Source organism: Rhinolophus ferrumequinum, chromosome 12 (assembly GCF_004115265.2).
Source record: "Rhinolophus ferrumequinum isolate MPI-CBG mRhiFer1 chromosome 12, mRhiFer1_v1.p, whole genome shotgun sequence".
NCBI lineage: Eukaryota > Metazoa > Chordata > Mammalia > Chiroptera > Rhinolophidae > Rhinolophus > Rhinolophus ferrumequinum.
Genome location: NC_046295.1, coordinates 54,420,271 through 54,444,748, shown reverse-complemented (window position 1 = coordinate 54,444,748; position 24,478 = coordinate 54,420,271). Strand labels below are relative to the sequence as shown.

Genomic DNA, 24,478 nt, shown 5'->3' with positions numbered 1-24,478 from the left:
CCCCTCAATTTTACAGACTGGGTGATCCAGAGGTCAACACAAGGTCACCCAGGAAATCAGTAGCAGGTCCAGAACTAGAACTCAGATCTCCTGGGACTCAGGGTAAGGTCTTTTCCTTTATATTACCCTCTTTTCCTTAATTCATTTATTATTTGAATCTAACATTTTTATTGGCTTTCAGGGGCTCCAGAGCACTGACTTTCAAACATTATTTAAAAAGTCTATCTCATTTATTCTCACAGTCATCAAGAATGAGGATTAAATTTAAATGCTCAAAAATCATTCACACTTGTGCATTTCCCCTCAATAGATACTAATATAAAAATGCCAAAGAAACCAGTTCTTTAGTGTGTTTTAACATGAGCTTACAATTAAAGTCTAATTTAAAAATGTAAGCATACAACTAGGCTTTACCAAAGAGGAACGTGTTTATTTCACTTAAATTCTTAAAAATACTTTGGCAGTTGTCACATATAATGTCCTAAACGTAAAAAAAAATTAATTAAAAAGAAAAGCATGAAAAAAACAGACCCAAAATGTTAAGATTTTATTTACAAAGCTTCTTTGTTGTACAGAAAGTAAAAATGCTGTTACAATCTTGGTGTAACTGGTAGCCACAGATGGTTGACTCACCAATCACAGCTATCCACGCTACAGCAAGAGTCTTACACAAAAACCTAACAACGCTTACAATTTTGTTGGGGTGAAGTTCCCAAACTTGGTGGTGGATTTCCAAGAGGGACTAAATGGAGGAAGGCGGAATGTCACAGGAACTATTCTTTGGCTCTTTGGGTGGGTGGGTGTCCTGGGGTTTGTATCACAGCTACCTCTTTTTTTTTTTTTTTTTTAAAACAGCTACCAAATCCAGATGAGCAGTCCAACCAATACTGAACAGTTCTTTTTTTGCAGGTTATTTGGGGGTCTTAATCATCTTCTCCTTCATCATCTGTTTCTCTCTTCCTCTTTTCACCTTTCCCGCTTTCTTCCTCCTCTGTACAATAACAAAAACTCACTTTGAGACAATTGGAAAGGTTATTGCTAAGGGAGGTTAACAACAATGAATTTTTTGATGGTGGGGAGATTAAAGCTTGATCAGATCAATAGACTGTTAATTAAGAAGTATTAATTTTAAAAAGCATAAATAGTGACCACAGAACCAAGAAGGGCAAAATGCATCTCAGATCACAGTAGTTAATCCAGTTTTCTCAATTGTAAGTTGGCAGTCTTCCAAATGTTTCTTACACTTGGTTGGTCTCAACAATGAGACTACATTAGTAGTTATCAAAATGCACAGCAAGGCTTTTGGGGTTAGTGAGCCAGTTTTTTGACCCATGCTTGCTAACAATTGATCTTGGGCAGGCCACCTAACCTCTTTAAGCCTGTTTCCTTGTTTGTAAAATTGGGAAAATGGTACTAACTTGAGAGTGTTATTTGGAGGATTAAGTGTGATAACACAAAGTATTTAGTCTAGAACATGGCAAGACACAAATTGTAGCAAGGGAACATTAACTAAAAAGGATTTCTTAGACTCCTCAGGTTTAACACAGAGACCTATACATCTGTTCTTTCAACTAATAAAAATTCATGGCTATTTCAAAGAAATTAACTAAATCTGTGTCAAATTATGCTCTAAAAAGCTCCTTGAAGGCAGAAACCAGGTCATAAGGATTGTTCTATCAGTGTAAATTTAGTCCAGTGCCTGGCACAGAGAGCAGATGCTGAGAAAGTACGAACCAATGGAAAGCAGAGCAACCTGGTACTCTGAAACCTACACAAGCATGAGAATTTGTACTCTCAATGAATAATAAATAAATAGATGTTTCACTGGTATTGTTTGTGGTGGGGAAAAGAATAACACTAGTAAGATTAGAGAGATACTATTTATGTATCCTGCAAAAATTATAATCCAATTAAGACTATTTTTTTTAAATGAAAGAATTCCAAACACAGAAACCTCATGCCTGGCAGTAACCCAAACGGTGAGGTTTAAAAACACAATTCCAGTGTGGGGACTGAGGACAGGGTATCCTTCCCTCAGGCACCATTAATCACCCTAAAGCAGGCGAGCTGCACCAGCATATATGCACCGACAGGGCTATACAAATAAGTGCCTGTGAAAATACCAGGGCAAAGGGCATTTTATGTTCTTCTCAGTGGTTCTAAATTCTGAATTAATGGACCGTGCCCGCTCCCCCCGACCCCGGCCCCAGCTGCCAATTTTCAGCTGAGGAGGACAAAGTGTATGCATCAGACCCACCTTCATCCTCATCCTCATCCTCATCGTCTTCGTCTTCATCAACTTCTCCATCATGTCCAAATTCCTCTTCCTAAAGAATGGTAAATGGCATACCATTATTAAATTCTGCCACGTTGAGAAGTACAAAAAATATACAATTTCCCAATAAATGTGACAGTCCATCAAGGAGAAAACTGAAATGTTATTTTTATCTTCTTTGATGTTCTGAGATTGGTGGGTTTTTCTTATAAAGCTTAATTTAAAATTTTCTTTAAAAATTGCTATTCAGAAGTAAGCATTTTATTGGCCAGACATATTTAATTAGCATGCAACTTATAACAGGATAACTCAAGAAATGACTTAAATATCTTGATTTTCAATGCAGGTTTGGACAAGAATTTCTACATTACCATTCTTATCAAAAGCTTCTTTCAGGAACTTTATTTCATTAAACACCTATGAGATTATACAAATGCTCAGCTTCATTTCTGTGCTAAACAATAACATGATTTTTGATGACGTCTAACTTTCTTCAGCTGTTTCCACAAACCTCCTTGAGAGTCAAAGTTAAGTCACTCCTTTCCCCTGTTCTTCTGTGGCATTCAGCTCCTCAGAGATACTGCATTACTAGGTGTCCCATTAAACTAGACTACCTGCTCTTTCAGGGTAGGGCCACATTTTTACTTAACTCCATCCCCAGCTCTCTAACACAAGAGGCATATATTTACCGAATTAAACTGAATATACAAGAACAAGTTCAGACTTGGTAAACATACCTTTCCTTTGAATACAAGAAAGGGACAGACATACGAGTACCTTCAGTTTCTAGTTTTCTCACCCTGCTGAATGAATACTCAACTCGTTGCTTCCTCCGAAAGTTAAAGGGTCAAAACTTATCGTGCAGAGTCAAGCACTGTGTCTAGTTAGCATTCAGTAAACATTCTATTTAGTATTTATTAAAAGGGGTACAAGAGCTCAATTAATCAGACTGGTATTACTATATTTACAAGTATACTAATTTCTTTAGAAGGCTTTTCCGTTTTTTTCTTTTCTTTTCCTTTTTCTTTTCTTTTTTTTTTTAAATCTACACTTTTAACTTAAATAGGAAGCAGGGCAGCAAACAGTTGCACTGACCTCCCCACTGACTTCATCTTCATCATCTTCCCCTTCTACATCTTCGTCTTCGTCTTCATCCTCATCCTCATCAAACTCTTCCTCCTCACCATCCTCATCCTCCTCGTCCTCCTCATCTTCTCCTTCTGAAAATAGTCCAAAAGGAATTCATGAAATACCCTTGATGTCCCATGGGGTGCACCTGCTAAGGTGCTGGAGAACTATGGGTTGGTCCATAGGACAAACGCTGGGCTACACCAATGTCAAGGAAAACCATGGACCACAGTCACCCTCTTTCTCCCAAGCTGCTGCAGCTCAGTCCCTTTGTCCAACAGAGTCCCATAAAATCTGGAGCCCAGGACTCCTGGTGGACTAGATGTACCCTACAATACTTACTGATGAGATGATGCAATGTCTGGGATTCGCTTCTAAGTAAGGAAGAGGGAAGGAGGTGGGGTGTATATGTATCAGCCATGAACCAGTAATTGTTGGAAGCTCAGTCACGGGAACATGAAAGTTAGTTTTACTATTATTTCTACCTCTATCTATGTCTAAAAATTTCCATAGTAAAAAGTTACAGAAATGAAACAAAACAAAAAAAGAACTCCTTCTCTGAAGTAAGGGTACCCACAAAGCCAGCCCAAATCAGGAACCTGGGAGACCCACTAATAACTCTGCGGAAGCGGGAGGCAGGACCCCTGCAGCCCGTCTCTACTCTATTTGGTGCAGGCCTCCCCTCAAGTAGCTCTTACCTCACCCAGTCCCGGAGCTTGCTGTTCTCTCCTGCCTCATGGCCTCTGCACGTTCTTCCCTCTGCTCTGCTTGGCTGACACTGACTCAACCTTTGAGTCTCAGTTAAAAAATCACTTCTCAGGCTGATGTGCCAGACTTCCTAATCCCAGCTCGTGCTCTCACACAAGCACCTGGTGCTTCTCCGTTACCACACACTTTGCTCACTTGTGATTATTCAGTTATGATTATCGAATATTTTCTTCTTAGTAGACAGTAAGCTCCAAAAGGACAGGAACCATGTGGTTCCCCCCAGCCCCTAAATTATTTCCCACAATGCCTGGTGTATAAGAAATGCTCAAATATTTGTTGCCTGACTGATCTTCACCTTCAGGAACTGCTCTCCACCCTCCAAAGAATTTCCTTTATAGGCTCGTGCACATGTGGCTGTTCAACTTATTTAAGGTGAACTTAACTAGCCAACAAAAGGCACGAAGGGTTTTTAGGAACAAATGAACATGTGGTGAGGGCAACAAATGACGTAAACATTTGGAACAAGGTGAGATGTCCTATTCTGTGTCCACTTTACCACCTCACATCCTGTCTCTTTTTGCCTTGTTTCAAATCTCCTGCAAAACGAAACTGTAAAAAAGCTTCTAGAACACTACACCAATAATTGCACCCAAGCTGCCTGATGTTTTTCCTCCCGCACTTCTCTTGATCACTTCTGTCGTGTATTTTTATCTTTAAAGATAACTGGATGTGTAAAAAAACCTTGACCAAATGTCAAAAATACAATTTATATTCGAATTCCATGTTATGGCCAGAAAATTATTTTCCTTATTAATGAAAAATGGAATCCAACTGAAATCATTACCTTCTTAAACTCTAGTCTTATATTAAAGGCAGGACAGCTGTTTAATTCATATTTGGATCTAAGATGTACCAAGTACCTTAAGTGTTGAGCCCTGTGAATAAAGAGAAAAAAAGCCAGTCCCTAAGCGATAAGACAATCAGAGCATAGTTGGAGGGGACACAAAGAGCACAGGATGCCAAGTGCTATGAAGAGGTCAGCGAGGGGATGCTGTAGACTCACAGGAGCCGACCGAGCTCATGGGTGTCGGGAAAGGCATCCTGGGAGTGCTGCTGAAAGTGAGTTTGTAAGGATAAGGAGGCAGTAACCAAAAAAGGGGAAGAGCTAGGAGGAAGACAGGAGACATGAAACTGTGACCCCTTTAGTAAACTGTAAACCACATGTCCTTCAACGGGTTGAAGAAGCTCATGATCTCTAGGCTCCAAATTCAAGACTGAGTAGCTAACAAACAATTTTTATTTGGAATCATTTAAAGGTTTCAATGTCCCAAGAGCTAATTAAAATTAAACAGAGGTCCTAGCTCCAAATTTAACGGAATGCCTACATGCATGATATAAATTGTTTTTCTCAATAGCAAGAACATTCAGTAACTTTATCAGGACCCTTGAGAGGCAGAAAATAGGTTCCCCAGCTGTGCTGCCCACTCACCTTCATCATCCTCTTCTTCATCCACACCATCCACCTCGGCATCTGAGTCTGGGGCTTCTCGGTCTTCTCGGTCGTAGCCATCCAGGTAGGTTAGCTGGGGCAGGAGCTTGAAGACACTCTCTCGGTAATCATTCAGGTTAGTGACCTCACAGTTGAACAGATCCAGGCTTTTCAGACATTCCAACTTTTTCTGAAGAAAAGGATCAAAAAACACACCCCCTAAACCAAAGGAACATAAGCAACAAAACCCATCTCCGAAAGAGGTAAAATTCTAGGCTCTGAATTCAATTAGCTACCACCCAACTCAGTCTTGTACATAGGATAACATTTCAAGTCCTTTGCACCCTTTATATTTGAGGCCACTGGATTTTAACTAGTCCTTCCCTTCTACATCTACCCTTTTCAAAGAACTTTTTCTGGCAGCATCAGCCTTAAGAAATAAGAATTTGAAAAAGTATTTATTAAAACTGAATCTTTTCATAGTATGAGACAAATCAAACAGAATTTAATAAACTTGGTTCAAAACTAAGTTTAAACATTTGAGTAATCAAATGGCAATCAATAAGAACTTGCTGGGTATCAAGCATAGTCTTCAATGCTCTGGGGTTAATAGTATGGAAAAAAATTCACTCATTCGACCAATCAACCAACTCAGTCTCAAGGTGTTTGAGATTTCTACTTGGGGACATAGATGTGAAACATCTATAACGGAATATAATAAAGTGCAAAGTGTGGTAAGGCAGATATTTTCTGGGAAGACAGGAGTCGATACAGGCTGGGGAAAAGGAAGGGGGTCTCAAGAGTTCAAACTTCAGAAATAAAGAAACATTACACTCTTTTTTAATTTTTAAGGAAATAATTAACACTATTACCAGACTTTTCAGATGTAAAATTCTCCTGATTTTACCATACCTTGAAACTTTGCTGCAATACTTCCTTTGTTTTGAATCTCAGTTTCATCTAAAATATAGTTAAGATCTAAAATCCTGGCTTAAGAAAGTAGTCAAAGTGGATTGGAAAATGTCCATGTATTTTACTCAGATCTTCATTTGTTACATCAGTGTATTAGTACTTCAACCCCAGGTCTATTAAGTTTGATCAAGGGTAATGAAGAGACTGGAAGGGCAGAGTTAATATTATAGGCAAGTAGGAAGAAATCAACAGGAGCAGACCCTCTCAGAGAGGACAGAGTGCAAGCATATAAAAAGCAAACACAAAATGCTAAGTCCTGTGTAGCCTGGTGCCTTTTAGAACAGGGGCAACAAGCCTGGAGAGCATATGCTATATAGCTTCATAAATGTCACTTTAAATGGTTCTGAAGCTTGGTGTTGTCTAAGATAGTAGTAATAAAAATATTAAGATCTTTGCATAAAATTGCAAAAAATAAAGGTTGATTTTTAAAGGTTTTGATGCTTTACTGGGAAAGCTATTTCAACACTCACAAGTATCTCAGAAGAAATGCAGATGAAACAAAACCTTGTCTTCAGGGCTTGAGTTATCTGTGTAATTCTGGAGAGTTATAAAATAATTTGAAAATCGTTGGTCTAAAGCAGGACTTGGCTAAAGGGCCCATTCCAGCCAACAGCCTGCTTTGGTAAAATAAGCTTTACTAAACACAGCCACACTCATTTGTTTATAGATTATGTATGCCTACTTTTGTGCTACAGTGGCAAAACTGAGTAGCTGTATGGCTGACAAAGCCTAAAAGATCTATCATCAGGCCCTTTAGAGAGAAGTGTTGCCAACCCTTAAACTTACAGAATCTTCATCTTCCTGGTCAAAGATGAGGTTCCCACATTTATTTTACTCTCACTGAGCAGCCCTTGGGAACACAAAGTAGGATTACAGCAACAGGCAACTGTACTTCTCCAAACACCAATGTATGACGATCCAAAGGTTTGTGCATCAAATAATGTGCTTATGTAAGTCATGCCTCTGAGGTCTTAAGAAAGCTATCCCCAGTCCTTCTCATCATAGGGAGAACTGCTTTTATGTGTGTGGCTTTAGATTAGATACCCCATTGGGCAGGCTCTGACCTCCAGAAGCCCAGGTATAAATTCTTGCCAAGGGGGGTGGGAGAGGAATGCTGAAATACTACCCCAGACAACCAGGTAGCATACTGGGAACTCTTTTTCTCTTCACAAAAAAGTTGACTCTATAACAGATAAGATACAACCACAGGTAAATTTAGGCAGCTTTCCCAAAGAGGATCAGTCAGTCTAAAACTTCTTTGCTCAAAGGAATGAGCCATGTACTTCTCAAAATTATTCCCTAGGCATAAATGTACAAAGATGCATACAATCCCGGACCGTTAATGCTCTACAGTGCCCCAAGCTCTTTCTCTAGTTCTATTGACTATCCCACTATTCGGGGCCTCCAAGGCTCTGTTTCTGAAACTCTATGAATCTGTGAAGTTTTTGGCTACTACTTGAGAAAGGACCCATTATAATTTGGACATACTAGAAAACCAAGTGAAAGCAAATAAACAATACTGCAAATAATTATATATCCTAGACTTGTTTAAAGTAGTAAAATTACATTTTAAGGCCCAAAATACACTACAAACAGATCATTCAGGATCCCAAGGTAATGTCTAAATACTGCTTTAAAAAAAACAACAACAAAAAAAACACACAACTCTATCATACCAGAAATTTGGCCTAAAACTAATAGGCTAGCCATAATAAACATTAAACATTTTATTAACAATAATTTTGCTTGCCTTCTTAGAATTTAGAAAGGCTTTGGGGGATGGTTTGGATGGCCCAGGTCTCTTAAAAAAGGTGTCCAAGGAAGTTTGAATTGATGCCTTCTTTGTCTCTCGATTAATGTCCCTGTAGCAAGCAGAGGCATTCACAATCATTGCAGTGACTGAAAGTACTGGGCTCAATGCAGACGGAGCTCAAAATGTATGTGGTGAATGAGGATGAGGATGGTGTCTTTCCCCAGTGAAAGATACTTTCAGAAGTGAAAATGGATTCAACATCTCCCCCCTTCACCTTCTACTGTTTTATTTGATTCCAAGGTCTAACTTCAGGAGATCTACCTAGCACCGCCAGGAATCTGAGCAGCAAGTTCAGAGAAGGGCAGGAACTCAGGCTTTGCCAGCTAGCCCTGGATGTGCAGTGCTGTGGCTCTGTCACAGGCTAATCAAGTGTGTGACTCTGGACAATGGATTCAGCCTCTCTCAAGCCTCAGCTTCCTCACATGTAAAATGAGGGCCTTGCTATTTCTATCCACTTTGTAAAAATATTCTTGCAGGGTTACTAATGACCTAACATACATAAAGTATCCATTACACTGTATAATACATAGTAGATCCTCCAAAAACGTTAAATACAATAGTGATTATTTTTCCTTCTTCACTGTCCCAGGGGACTGAGACTTTCACAGCCACCAAAGGGCCCTTATCCATCACTGACCAGGTCAGGAACACCCAAGAAAACAGCTCCCACACAAGTCTTGCTTTTGCTCTGCATCTGTGTGTTAGGGCACTGACAAAGGCTTCTGATGAAATATCAAAGAGGCCTTAGGTTGCCAGGAGAATTCAGGAATAGCCAGTAATCTTAGTTTGGAAACATACTGCTTGGTACTCTGTTCTAGAAAAAAAGGGTTCCTGTGCTTACAGTAACCCTGAATTGACAAGGCCTGTCATTAACACAGACAATAAAGGCTTACTGTAGCCCTCTGACTGGGAGGGAGACCATCAGCACGTAATGTGGCGATCCTATTGGAATGCCCAGCAGAGCAACTTGGCTATGGAATAAATTTGTAGGGAAAAGAGAAGAACAAGTTCCAAGAGCACTGGAAAGAATGGTGGACTTGGATTTGAATCCCTACTCTGCTATTTGTCCAGTGCCACTGAGTAATTACTTAAGCTTTCTAAAGTCGGTTTCCTCATCTCTAAAAGGACAGTCTTTTTCTCTCCTCTGGATTATATGGGATACAATGAGTAAATGTTAATGGCCTTGAATACAGCAAAACTCAATAAATGTTTGCTTAAACATTGGAAATGGGGATTAGTTTAGAGGAAAATAGAACTTATAAAAATGAGGGAGCCTAAGTATCTGAATGTATCTATCATAGAAAAAAGGGGCAACATTCATGGAGCAGAGGTGAGAAACAAGCTCTCAACATTTATGAGAAATATGAGTTAAGCGTGGTTCACTTAGTGATTCTGCAAATGATTAAATCTACACTGGAGCAGTGGCTCAATTATTCATTAGGAGAGAAAAGACCCTATAATTCTGACAGGAAATCCTTCACTGAAGTCACAATTTAACTCTATCTTCCCTTGAAATATCAACAGAACATTCTCCACAACTGATGTGAAATTCAAATATTGTAATATATTGTGACATCAGAAAAGACAGACAGCAGAAGATGCCTTAGCATCCTCTTGGGTTCTGCTCTTCTGGATCCTGAAAGACAGTTCTTATCTGCTATATAATCTTCTCCCAATTAATGGTTGCAAGTTAAGTCAAATAGAAATATTGACTTTATATATACCAATAAAAACAAAAAGAAGCTATAGACTTCTTTGGGTAGTATGAACAGATTTGAATTCCGTTAGCCTCATTAAAATGGAATTCTACCTGTATGCCAAATTTATAGTATGTCATATTTAAGGAAAGCATCATTTAACAATCATGAAGTCACAGAAATTTCCAGGTGGCAGCCAAAAGAACAGCCTGGGGGCTGCCCCACACCCTGCCTTAATCCCTGTCTCCAGAAGCTCTTCTCTGGCCACTACAACTTCCACATGGACTGGACCCCCATTAGCACAGCTTCCTGACTTAATAAAGCAAAACAAGTGCATCACCTTTTTATTTTCAGAACTAAGTGAGGTAAGTACGGCAGGGATTACTGTCCCTGCTTCACAAGTAAGGAAACTGAGGCCCAGAGAGAAGAAACAATTTGCCCAAGGTCACACAGCAAGTCTATAACCCAACTGGCACTTGAATTTAACTTTCCATAGCTTATCTCAGTATGTAAGACTGAGAAGGATTTTGGGGTTCCCATGCAAAACTTGGGATCCAGCTAGAGCACAAAATCATGAATTAGAAGACCTAAAATTTACTGAAACTGTCTTTGGACTTCTGTTCTACCTACAGTTCAGATATGCCTCCTAATAAATAGCTTTTTCTGTGAAAGTATAGAATAGCCTGGCCGGTCTGAGAAAAAGTTTTTAAGATAAATGTTTAATTTCATAAATATACAAAACGCTAAAAAAGACAAAAGAAAAGAATTCCCCTTTGAAGGAAGCCACCACAGTATCAGACAGGAAGAGCCAAGTCACAGGAACACACATAACTACAGAGGCCCTGATCTTTAAAACTGGACTAACTCTTATAAAAACTATTATAATAAAAAGCCACCACTTTCTCAATTATTTTTTCCAATCATTTCCCTCACTATAAAGAAATATGAAAATGAAAATGAATCCAATTAAGTCCTGGATTCTAAATTCTCAATTACTTACCAAAGGTTCCAAGGTGCTGATATCTTTCAGTTTATTTCCACTTAAATTTAGATGTGTGAGATTTGGAAGTTTTTCTGCCAACATGTCCAGACACCCATAGATTCTATTGTCACTGAGCTCAAGCTACAAGAGAATGCACACAGCACAAGCACAAATACAAAGAGAAACACACATCATTAAGGTGTTCAAAAGAGCAAATACAGTTCTTAAATACTTATCAAAGATCTCTTTTTATTAGGGCATTTATGTTCATTTTGTTTGATTAAACCCAAATAGTTTACAGATCCCAGCAACATTTCACTGGAGAGACAGGATAGGATAGGATGAGAAGAGTTGTTTTCTTAACCAGCTTCTAATTATAACAGTTTGCTCGAGAACTGGCCCCTGATACCAGTGAATAATACATCTTCTCACCTGAAAAGTAGGTCAAAGCAAATTAGAATTCTTTGAGAAGTTGTTAATATTCTATACCTACCAGGAAGGATCAACGGCCCAGCTTATTGTATGTGATAAGCAAAGCTTGCTATGCCCACTTGAAATCTAATCTGGTTCTGTAAATGCTGACACACTGTGGGGTTCTACATCTGGAAGGCACCAGGAAATATTGCTTTGAAGTCTACTGAAGTGGTACAGGTCCCAAAACAAGCCCTTAAAAGAAGGTCCATGACCTGAGGAAAAGGAGTGGGGCAATAGCTTCAGGGCTGACACAACCAACTCCCTGGAGGCCACTTCTTGCATAAACCTGGCCTTTATAAGAACCTACTCTAATTTCTTAGCTGCAGGTCAAGTAGCACAGCAAGTGGTGTGCCAATAAAGGAGTGAGCCTTCAGCAAGAAATATTAGAATCTTAGAGTGAAAGAAACTGGAGCCTGAAAAAATTAGATGGTTGAGAGCATCTAATTCAAACTTTTCATTTTGCAGATGAGAAAACTTAGGCCCTTATAGCTGGTTTAAATTCCCTATTTTAAATGCCAACAACAATGGTAACTGTATCTAATCCTTACATAGTACTTAAGTGCCAGGCACTGTTTGAAGCACTAGAAATACATGAACTCACTTGATCTCACCATAGGGTAGGTAGAATTATTACCCCCATTGACAGATGAGGAAAATTAAATACAAAGAGACTATGTAACAAGCCCCAAACCACATAGCTGCTAGTGGTGGACCTACGATTTCAAGCTGGGTAGCTAGCTTCAGAAGAATCCATGCCTTCCCCACTATGCTACGTACCCAGAATAGCATGAAAACGTCATGAAATTTATTTATGGCATGTAATGAAATGAACATATGATGCAGAATAGAGGAACTTTTAAAAATATAAATAATCGTTGAGAGAATGAATTTAAAAAACAATTCAGGTCTGCTACTTAGGTGTTATTAAATATTTCAGAAGAGAATGTAATTTTCAAAAAAATTTTCCTTCCAATGGGATATTACAGTCAAATATCTAATCATGATCTAGATTTAAAAATGTAAGTGTATAATCAACAAAGACCTAAGTGTTAGCTTTTTTGAGGTATTAGTAAATCAAAATAAAAAGAGAATACCTCTTTTGGTTGGTTAGAATACCACACATATGTAATATTCACATCCTTTCAACATGAATACCTTAGGGAGTGGAATAGAGATAGCAAGGCAATCTGCCAAAGGATTTAGTGGTATATTTATTTTGACATAAAGCAATGTGTAAATTTAGGAAACCTGTGACATGTATAAATCAAATTTCTTTCAGATCCTGTTTCTTGTTAAAAAACAACATGTGATCCAAGGTAGGAAGAAAATAAAGTCCACATCAACTGTAAAAACATCGAATCTGCCTGTAAGTTTGATTTATGGGTGTCTCCATTCTTCCCTCACTAACCCTACAAGTAACTGATTAAAATAAGAATTCAAAAGGATTTGATAAAGCCTCTATATCGATGGTCACCGATATACTTCCTTTCTGAATAGGTCTGATAAGTACACAGACCACAGTAATTTAGGAAAATGTATCAGGATGCTAGGAAAACAGAGCACAAAACACATACTACTAGGCTCTGCTAGCATCAAGTTTATGTAAATAGATGCTAAAAAGCCTTTAGTTGTTTGATGGACTAATCAGAGCTTCCAGTGTCACCTATAACCCATGCAAATAAAAAGGATGACACTTCAATCTCTGAAGTAGGTGCTTATGAGAAGAAAGGGAAAATTTACCAATTTAAATAACAGGATTCTTTCACATAGGAAGCAGGTCACTCTGACTCATTAGGACTGCCAGAGCATTTATTACCTAAACAAGGCAAATAAGTAACAAGCACTTCTGGTTTTTAATTCATGTACTTAACCAAAAAATAAGGCCCTCAAGACTCAAAAACAAGCTACACAGACAGCCTACCTGCCCTTTGCCTAAGTTTGATGACAGATTTCTTTCTATGTATACCTTTGTTTAGACAAATTTTCAACGTAAATTCCCTAATAAAGCAAACACATATACCTCAGAGAATTCTACAACCCTTTCCGTATGTAATGGAAAAGGTACCGGGTTAGGTAATAGGAGATACGGGTTCTAGTTCTGGCTCTAGCACTAACCACTTTTGTGGGTGGCTTTAGGCAAATTCTTGTACCTTTCTGGGTCTACTGGTATGCCTGTAAAATAATGGGCTAGCCTAGAAGATCAAAGTTTCTTCCAGTTTTGACATTTTGGGGCTCTGTGACAGTTAAATGTACAAGGACACGAGAAAACATCTTAGGTGGTGGGGGACTTGGAAAGCGGGTAGTGACTGGTCTGTCATTAGACCAATGAAGCACTAACAATGGGTCATCAGCTAAGGCAAGGAAATACAGTAGCTTCGTTACAATGAATACTTGCAGTCAGTCACAACACGTTTTAAACTTCTAGTCATTAAAAATTATACAATGGATTTGAATTATCATAAAAACCACAAATCTGAAGTTTTTACTGTTAAACTCAACCTTAATCAACAAACATAAAACTTGAAGAGTGGTAGGCACCCTGTGGTCCCTAACCCAGAGCATACTAAGAACAAATGTATTTAACATAACATTGTAACAACAAATGTATAACAATAAAGTATTCACAAAATAATTATTCATAACTATTATCTACTGAGCATCCAACATGTATTATTTCCAAACATCACAGCAATTCTGTAAAGTCAGGTGGTATCACCAGTTTACAGGTGAGGAAATTGAGCCTTAGAGAGATTAAATAACCTGCAGAAGATCACCCATCAGGGAAACGATAGACCTGGAATTCAATCCCAGATATATGCCCTGTTCCAAAGGCATGTGTTTTTTGCTACAGTACATGTTTCCTTACAGGTAAAATCATAGTTTTTCCCTTCCCAGAATGGTTCTCTTTTACAATGAAAGAAAAAAGCACTTACCTTTTTCAATTTAGGTAGTTTGGGGAGATTTGAAACTGAAATCAAGCCTACATTTATTAAACTGAGGAACTCTAAGTTCACAAATTCAGCAGTTAAGCCCTCAATTTTCCCATCATTTGATTTGCAATTGTCCAGGACAAGTTCTCGAACCTGTGGATGACAAAGGGAAAAAAAAAAAAAAGGTAAGCTTTCATAAAAACATACAGAAAACAAAGAACAAAAAGAGCACAAACTCCAACCATAAATACCCAGCAAAAACACCCACATATAGGGGCTGCCTCTACTTAGACCTAGATCACAGTTATAAATAAATGAAAAATAATTAAGGCTTGAGTAACAATATACTAATAGATATCAAGGGTGGAATGTTACACCATGGTATAAATAAAGATTTAAACTCTTTCCTTTCCAGAGACAGAAACTACAGTTCTTAAGATGCAAGATGTAAGTAAGAAACTATATCCCCCATATTCCTTTTCCCAAGTCTACTCCCCAAGGGGTAACTTTAACTACAAACGCGGAGTGAAGATACCCTCCACCCCTTTCAGGCTGAGTCTACCTCAAGGCCCAGGAAGTTGACACAAGGAAAAGAGGAAAGCTTCACTTTTCCTATTAAGATCAGTAAGAGATTTTTGGCAGCACTACACATTCCTACTTGTGGTTTTATTAATCTTTACTAAGATTATCTTGACATGAGGAAGGGGTCAAGATGGAAGAGGCCTTAATTGAAAACAAAGATCGATTTGGTTATATGTGAGCAAGATATTTGATATTTCTAGGGGAAAGAACTGTAGACATTATATTACGTTCCTTTTTCAGACCATAAATTCTTCTTTGGAGGTCCAAAATTCAGAACTCAAATCCATCCATGGGTATCCACATCTTAAAAATTCTGAATACTGACTATTTAACAGTCTACTCTGTGAATATCTACCATCATTAATTCTCATTGCCTTCTTGTTCTGTGGTTGACTTTGAAACATGCAACTTTTTAACGAATTTTGATCAATTTATAGTGATGCAAATTAGTTTTAACTGCCAAAGGCATTCTTGCAGTGATCTACCAAATTTAATAGCATTAATCAAGCATGTATGTGGAAGGGAGATGCTAATGGTTCTAAAATAAGGACAGGAGCTAGTAATGTCTTCATTTTCCCATACAGAATCCAAGGATCCTACTCTAGTAATTGCTATCATTCACGGAGAACCTACTTGTAATTCTTTGTACCACCACACCCTCCCACCATTTACAGAGAAGGAAACAGATTTATAGACAGTGATACCCACACCACCACAACTTCTCACTTGCTTCTTCACTACTTCTCACTACCCCGTATACTTCCTCCTCAGAAGCCCTGGTTTCAGTCAGGATGCATGCAGTCCTATTATACCTTTTTACTCCCTCCCTTCCACTTTTCTCGAGATACCTCCACCATTCTTCCCCCTTCTGGTGAAAATAAGCACATCTGAAAACTGAAGAGGTCAAATGAGGAGAGCTGGGCTCTGCCACTTATAACCTGTGTGACCCTGGGCAAGTCACTTTACATCTCTCAGTTTCCTCATCTGTGAAATGGAAAAAATAGTACATACCTCATGGCGTTGTTGTAGGGAGTAGTGCTTGGGGCATAGTAAAATGCTGAGAAAGTAACCTCAGGGAAAGGGAGGAGGGGAATGACAGAGACCTTTGTTGTTTATTCCTATCTGTACCATATACATTTTTTATAAGCACGTATTTCATTTGTATTTAAAAACAGCAACAAACCATAATAAAAAAATCAACTGTAATTGTCACCCACCTAAGTAGTACACTACAATACAAGGGATTGTCTATGACTATATCTGACAGAGAATCCAAAATTAATATACAGAATGACACTATTATGCCAAAAGCCAAGTGAGGAAGAATCAGTTAGCCATGTTGCCTCTTAAGCCATTTTGGCGCCCAGCTCACTGGGTGAAATAACCTCCTGGACATTTCACTCAACCAGTAAAATTCTACTTTAACTAGTCATCACCTATTACCACAAAGCATTCAAATGTGAGTTAGAACATGTTTGCTGACCCAAACAACAGAATAGGAATCAAGAAGAGGAAATCAGGAGAAAAATCATGTTAAAGGGGGTCCAATTCGCCAGTTTAGTTGTTGAGTATGGAAGATAACGGAGAGGAATTAAAGTTCTGCGTTAGAGAAATGGGAACCATGTAGCTTGGTGGAAAGAAGGAAGGAAAAGCTTACTGAGGGAGAGGTGTAAGGAATACCTCAATGGGTACCAAGTTTAAGGTTCCTATGGAATACAGATGAAAGGATCCCCAGGCAGCTGGACACATGGGTCTGGAGTTCTGGGGACGTCTGCGTTATAAATTCTGTATTGGGGAGGCATCAAGACAAAGGTAGTAGTGAAAGGACAGAATTCCTATGAACACTAAGCATAGAACCCTGGGAGAGCCTGCAAAGGAGACTTGAGAAGAATCAGGAGTGGTACCCAAAGGTGAAGGATTACTTTGAAACACCCAGAAAGGCTTGTGAAATAAGGCACAAGACGTTATTTTTTAAAAAGGATTGAAAAAATTAGAAAACCTAAATGCCCACCAACACGGGACTCATTTCCAGGATACACTGTGGGATGAAAAACGTACAGAATGTATAATATGTTGTTCTTTATGTAATATATCACACATTCACTTTCTTATATGTACATAAACTCTCTCAGGAATAAGCTCTCAGGGATATAAAGTGAGTGGCTGGGAGACTTTTCTCTAGAACCTTATTTTATACTTCAACGATGGGGATATTAATCTGTAAAAAAATAAAGGTAAAAAAAGTCAGACTTTAAGCTTCAAGCTTCACGAGGGCAGGGTCATGTCTATTTCAGTTGCCACTATATCCCAGTATGAGAAAGTGCCTCACAACGATTGAAAAGGAAAAAATGGTCACAGGTTTGTCAAGAGTACTGGATAGGGGTTTTCTGTCAGGATTGTAGGGGATTGAGCAGATGACGAAATCAGAGAAAACCTGGATATAAGGAGAACCTCCTTTCTGATCATAAGCATTATGACATTAATGCAAAGCATAGTAATTTTCATCACTATTAATATTTTGGTGTACTTTTTCAGTTTTGCTCTGTATGTTTTAAATATAGGTGAGGTGAGATAAAACTACATTATTTAGCACACTTGAAAGTAACAACCGTGAGTATCTGTTAATAGCTAAAGAAATTACAATGTATGGATGTACCATACATTACAATCCTCCCTGTTGAATGTTTCCAATTTTCACCATTATAAATAATGGGATGCTTTTTATGTAAAATTTCCTCTGTAATCAGGATTGTTTCCTCACAATCTATTGCTGGGTAAAAGTATATAAACATCTGAGTTTCTGTTATCGAGTTGTGAGTTATTTAAAATGGCAACCAACCCCCTTTCAACACATTTTTGTGAATATACGAAAATTCTAGGTATCTACATTTATTTACCTTTTTCTTGAGGATAGTTTTTACCCTGAGGAAAAAGTAAACAACCCAAAAGAAAGATTGACCAGAAAAAAAAAGACAAGCCACAAAAAATACAAAATGTCAATAAACAAATGTCCGACTACAAGAAATAATACAAAATGCATATTAAAAAACAAGATATATCTTTCTACTCTTGTTGTAGGTGGGGCAGCTCCTCCTGTGAAGAAGCAACAGCTAGGATGAACATAGGTATAGATGAGTCTGTAAGTGGGAGAGCGAGAAGTTCAGGGAATGTACATGAGAGACCTGTAATTTTCTCCGTGAGTAGGAGACAACAGAATTTACTGGGGTGAGCAGGGCAGAGGGTTTTATGGCTCAGCAGAGAAGTCATGTCCCTTGACTTTTCCAGGAAGGCTGAGGATGTAGTAAAGAATTGTGCTACTCCCAGAACAGAGCTCCAGAGGCACAGTGAGAGGACCAGCCACTGGGGAATGAGGACAGGTCCGTGGGAATTACTGCAGAAAGCAGAGACCACAGGAGGGTCTCACTTAGTGCTGTGCCTGAGGATAACAAGTCTGGAAAGCCCATCAGCAGCAGCCTTCTAGCTTGTCTAAAGGTCTAAACAGGACTTTTGTGTGTGGGTGAAAAGGTATCTTCTCTTGGGCATTGTGTCAGCAGCATTTGAGATAACTAAGCCTCCCCACTCCCCCATCCCTTCCTGAAATGTGAAGGGATCCAGACTGCCTTGCAAGGAAGAATACAACTGTGGGAAAGGATGCATGGGGGCATTGCGCAGGTGGGCATATATCCCCAGCCTCCTAATCTAGATCCAGAATAAAGGGAGGTTCTAATCAAGAAGAAATGGCCCTAGTTTCTCCTTCTTATGCCCCAAATCCTCCCACGGCCAATATCTAAGGCAGGCACTTATACATTTGTGTGTAAAACTTAGGGAGCTATTTGGTCCAAGATAGAGTTAGCTGGCCTTCTGCTCAAAGATAGATGGTTTAATTTTTGGGGTCAAATTCACTCTTCTTCATACTTCATTGTCCAATTAAACTAGCCTTTTCTCAAACATCAATTTGAAGTAAACATTTAAAAACAAAAATCCATTATTTCCCATTTAACTGTTTTGTACAGCAGTCAGCAAACAGTACTGTTTTCACTGAAAAAAATTGAGCTATACTTGCAGCCAAGTTCCAGGGACTGGAGCCACAGAGGACATCTAACCCCGATTTCCCTTCCATCCTCTCCAATTTTCTCTCATTTCCCACTCCCCTGGCCACTGAGGAAAAAAAGATCAATTTTACCTAACTGGTTCAGTGACCTTCTTCAATTACAACAGCTGTAATTGTTATAAAAGGGCAAAAAAAGTATAGGGGAATTAAAGAACATTTTAAGTTACCAATTCTTTTAATTAAAAAATACATGATTATTGTAGTAAGTGAAAAAATCCAAAAATGTAGAAAGAAAAAGCAACTCCTGCCACTCTTGCTAACTTCCATCCTTCTGAGTTAACCAATGTTCAAACTTTCTACCCTACTATTATTTTAAAAGAAATGTTGTCAAAATGACAATAGAACAGATTTATATTACTGGTTCTCAAATGCGATTAGGTGGCAGAGCTATTGGCATGAAGGAAACACCCAAATTCTACTGGTGGGTAAAGAAGGGAACCATTCTAAAAACCAAAAAACCTTCTAACCACCCCATAGGGATGATTAAATTATGATCTACGCATAGAGTAACAACGACGCTATAATAAATAATGACGGAAAGATAAAGATGTTTACTGTATTTTATTTATATAACTAAATAAATTTAACACACCAGAATGTCTAGATGATAGGATGAGTATGTGCGTGAGAGATTTATATTTTTTAAATTTTTTACTTATCTGTATCTAATATTTTTTGGCTTATCGGTCTAATTTTTCTTCAATGAATATGTATTATTTATACAAGGAAAAAGCCCAATTAGTTGCTATGCAACCAATTAAAATATCCTGTTGAGCTCAAACTTACATCACAATAGACACAACAATAAACAATAGATGCCCAAAATTGGAGAAAATGTGAGAAAAACCTAATTTTTTTCTTCAATAAATTGGGACTAAGGAAAGACTTCTTATTTATGGCATATAAAATGTCTCAGTCTTGCAAGCACACCTAGTGTTCCACAGGGGCATAGACTGTGAACCACAGGAACTGCTTGGCCTTCTAACTTGGAAGGAAAAACTCAAACAGGGCTAACAGCAAAGCTAGCTGTTTCTAGATGCACAGTTAACAAGGTGCTCCTATCAACAATTTCTGTGGTGTATATGGTATATTTTAGGGCTGTACAATTTGTTCGCAGTGAAGTAACTGGCAATACAAATATTTTATGTAAAATATTCCTATATTTTTAAATGGTTATCACCATTCTTTATGAAGATTATTTTTAAAATCCATCTTAGTCAGTTTTTCCACTATGAGAACACACCTCTGACATAAGGAGCTGTTTCGGACTTAGAAAAAATGGAATTATATATATATTTTAGTTCCCCATTAGAGAAATGAGAATACTTGTGTTTATAAACAACATGGATATGGTACTAGGTGAACTGAACCTATTATCTTGATCTAAGCCTTTGGCCAAAGAACACAAGAAGGTAAAGTGTTACCAGGGTCTTCTGCAAACCCCAAAATAAAGAACAAAAAAGCCATACACAACACAGGCCAATCTGGTCTTTAAAAAAAACCCAAAAAACCCTAAAAACATTTATGATCCAACCTCCACTTACCCTCCTCAAACACTTAGATCTTACTTAATGACATTAACCTCGGCCAGGGGTACACTCTTCTGCATTTAAGAGCCTCTTGCCCATACATTCAAAAGACGAAGGATTCTTCCTCTTTCCTCAAATGATGAGATTCTGTCGGATCCCAGAAGCCAAACCTACTCCTGGCCCCACACAAAATATGAGGAGCCTGTGACTAGCTGATTTGGGCTTTAAAGGAATCATTTTGGAACTTCCCATTTGCCTTAAGGATGATGCTGTTCTTCAAAAACACTTTTTAGCTGCTCTTAAGTATCTCGTCAAAATCTACAGCATTTTTACCCACAAAAGCCTTCAGTTTAAAAGTCAAAGAGAATCAATCTCTTAAGAACCTACTCCTGCTCTCAGTCTCCCTGTGAATCTCTAGGGCAGCCTGTCTTTCTCCCCCACGATATTGGCTGGCTCCAGTTAACACTTTCAAGGCCAGTACAATAGGCACCACAGAGGTCAGGAGAGAAGGGGTAAGCTCTCAAGTGCTGTTCACACTGCTTCTCCAGGTCCTGGCATACTGTTGGTACTCAAATATTTAATAAACCAGTGGATTGCTGTAGACCAGTGCTGACCAGTACAATAGCCACTAGTCAATTATGGCTTTTGAGCACGTGAAATGTGGATAGTGCAACTGTCAAACCGACCTTTTAATTTAATGTTAATTAACTAGCCTGTGTTTGGCAAGAGGGTAAGGCCTAAGTTGATTACTTGAAAAATTAACACTTGCACAAAAATGCATACTTTTCAAAGAGCAATATATTAGTCATCTCATATATGAAAAATTCCATATAGTGGGATCACCAGCCCAGTTGTACTTCCCAGAGAAAGCAACACTGATCCTTACCGAGTAAGTACTTTAATAGTACTTTAGTTACTGCACAAAGAATTCAAATTCTCGATTTGAAAATACTTGGAAGACCCAAGTGTGTAGTACTTTTCTTTTTCGGAAATTCTGGCTAAATGTAATTACTCCACATTCTACTGATTTATAACTACTCAGTAATAACGCAAACGTCTGAAATTAACAACGTCTCAAAAAACGAGAAGAGAACTCGTCGAGTTTTACAGTGCGAAGAGGTTTAACCCTTCAATATACTAGCACGTGGCCGACACAAAATGTCTGACTGATGAACGGAAGGGACGAGCTGGGTCCCACCTCAACTTTAAAACCCCAGGGATTAGTAGAGACGCCCACGCCTTCAGCTCCCTCAGGGATGCTCGGGGTGGCCACGTGGTGCTGCGCCCCGAACCTCATTTGTGGTGACCTGAGGGATTCAAAACCTCGTGCACACCAGGAAAATCCTGGTTGATGAATTTCCACAAGTTGGTAACTTGTTACCCACAGCTACCTGACTGCACGAAACGCGCCCGTTGCGGGACTGGGGCGGGGTGGGAGGGCTTCCCCAGTGCTCCCCCACGGCTAGAGCCCGCCACTCACCCGAGGAGGGGGTCTGGCAGATGGGCGGCCTCCCCACGCGGGGGCCGGGTACCGTGGCCCTGCACCCGGCCGCGGGAAGCCGCTCTAGTCCGCGGGGTGGAGAAGAGGCGATTTTTAAAGGCTTGCCCGCAGCTCACGCCGCCGCGGCCAGCAAGTGCCGGCCTGGGTCAGCCTCATTCGTGCACTTGTGGGGGGCCGAGGCCGCCGAGGCCCGCCCGCACCCCCGGCTCCTGGCCCGGGCGGAGCCGGCCGCCGGCATTGCCCTTTTAAGAAGGGGGAGGAGGACAGCAGAGCTCCAGAGCGGAGATGAGTCGGCGGCGGCGAAGCGCGCAGCTCCCGCCAGTGCGAGCCGAGCTCCGGAGAGGCGAGCAGAACACAAGCCGCGAGCTCGGCTCGGGGAGCGGCAGCCCGCAGCCACCGCCGGGGGCGGACGGGCGGGCTGGGCCGAGCCCGCAGGCCAGCTCCCGCGGCGGAGGGAGACGGGTGCCCGCCAACATGGCGCTGTGTCGGCCTGTGGCGCGCCCCGGCTGGCGCGTGGAGCCGCTGCCCGCCCACACCGAGGGGCCAACCTCCCGGGCAGGGGCCCCGGGCTGCGCCGCCGCGGCGCGGGGGGAGGGCGAAGCCGCCGCCACCGTCACAACGGCTGGCCTGGGCCGACCAGGGCCCGCCCTTGAAGGCCGGGAGTGAGGAAGGCCCGGAGGGCAAAAGGGAAGGGAGAGAAATGGGGACAGAAAGTTTTATTTTTAGGCTTGAAAAATGGCGGGAACCGCGTCCTTTTTTCAAACTTGGCCTGACGAGGGGCGGCGGTTGCGCCACCTCCGCGGCCCGGCCTCGCCCCTCCCCCGCTCCGCGCGCGCCAGGCCGCGCCCGCCCGAAGCCCCCGGTCACCCGAGGGGGCTTCTAGCCCCCCCTTCCGAGGCAGAAAGCCCACTCCTCGCCCTACAGTTCCTGCCCTCGGTCGGGCCGGCGCCAACCGCAAGAGCAGGCCACGGGAGACCCCTTCCCGCCTGAGCCCCTTGCCCCGCCGGCCCGGGGCGCGCGAAGCCCGGCCTGGCCCGCAGCGGGCCCAGCCCCGGCTGGCCGCGCGGCTCCTCCGCAGGCCGGGTCCCCGCTCGGCCGCGCATCCCGGGAGGCTGCAAACATGGCTCCCAGCGTTACACAACCCCCTTGTCCCTCCCTCGCCGTCTGCCACACACACGCGCGCTGCTCCGGGAAGGACCCAGGTGGGCGAGGAGCTCAAAGTTTGTTTTCCCCCACCCCACCGCCTTCCTCGGACGGCCGCGGGGGCCCGCGGGCGCCAAAGAGTTAATCCCCGCGCGCTCGCTCCCCCCTCCGCGCCCGCCTGCCCGCCTTCCCGGTCCGAGCCCGCGAGTTGCGCCCTTCCCCGCGCCGGGGCTGGCGAACCCGCACCCGGGGCCCCGCAGGTGGCCACCATTACATGCAAGTCATCGGAGAGAGAGGACGCCCGAAGGGGGGCTCTGCTTACCGCTGCCGGGGTCCGGTTCCTCAGCTCCAGGTGGATCCTCCTCTTCATGTCCATGTTTCCCTCTTCCCCCCTCTTCAAACTTAACTTTCCGCGGCAGGGGCGGAGGGGGGAGAGGCGGCCCGGCCTGCGCTGCGAGGGCCGTCGGAAGGGGTCTACTGGCGGCAGAGGCCGGCGGCGCGGTCCTGGGCGGCGGGCGGCGGGCGGGCAGGCGAGTGGAGCCCCCGGAGCCAAGTTACTCACGGGAGCCGAGAGAAACCATGGAGGGAAAAGGGGGCTGGAGCGTAACGCTGGTCTCACTACCGCCGCCCCCGGCCGCGGCCCCGCACTGCGCTTAAACCGGCGACGCGGCGCAGGCGGCTGCTCAGCACCACACGGCCCGGAGCGGCGCCGCTCGACTCGGTGGCTGAGGATGAACCAAGGACGGGGCGGGGAGACGCGGCGGGAGGGGCAGAGGCTGGAGGGAAAGGCGCTGCCTGGGGGACCCGAGCGACTTCCACCCCTCCCTCCGGTTGCACGTGGGGTGGCTGATGTAAGATCTTCCTCGGGGGCTTCCCCGCCCGCCGCCGTGCTGAGACCACCGCCCCCCGGACCCCACCTCGCTGCGCCCAGACGCGGGTCTGTGGCCCGCGCTCGCACGTTTGCGTGGAGGGCTCGGGTGGAGGCTTTACAGTCCTGCTTCGGGGGTCCGTAAGACCAAGTCGGTCCGCTGAGACTCGACCAAGCCAGCCCGACGCCTGCAAAGGCGGGAGACGTGAAGGAGCGCGGGACGCGGAGCTTGCGGGTTAACCTTCTGCTCCCCTACACGGTGTGGATCAGCAGCCC

The 24,478-nt window shown here is 41.9% G+C and overlaps 1 protein-coding gene across 1 annotated transcript; it reads right to left on the bottom strand.

Moving 5' to 3' along the window:
* Positions 1 to 532: 532 nt before the first annotated feature.
* ANP32B (acidic nuclear phosphoprotein 32 family member B) lies at positions 533 to 24,077 on the bottom strand. Its single transcript, XM_033123785.1, has 7 exons — positions 23,657 to 24,077; positions 14,472 to 14,621; positions 11,083 to 11,205; positions 5,601 to 5,790; positions 3,371 to 3,495; positions 2,258 to 2,327; positions 533 to 991 (listed from the first exon to the last, which is right to left on the bottom strand). The coding sequence occupies exons 1-7, from the start codon at positions 23,708 to 23,710 to the stop codon at positions 924 to 926; spliced, it is 780 nt and encodes a 259-aa protein (XP_032979676.1). The 5' UTR covers positions 23,711 to 24,077; the 3' UTR covers positions 533 to 923.
* Positions 24,078 to 24,478: the final 401 nt, after the last annotated feature.

Coding starts and splice junctions, on each gene's coding strand:
- ANP32B (XM_033123785.1), bottom strand. CDS start 23,710: ATGGACATGAAGAGGAGGATCCACCTGGAGCTGAGGAACCGGACCCCG. Junction 3,496..5,600: donor TGAAGAAGAGGATGATGAAG/GTGAGTGGGCAG, acceptor GACTATTTTCAG/AAGGAGAAGATGAGGAGGAC. Junction 2,328..3,370: donor AAGATGAAGTCAGTGGGGAG/GTCAGTGCAACT, acceptor ACCATTCTTTAG/GAAGAGGAATTTGGACATGA.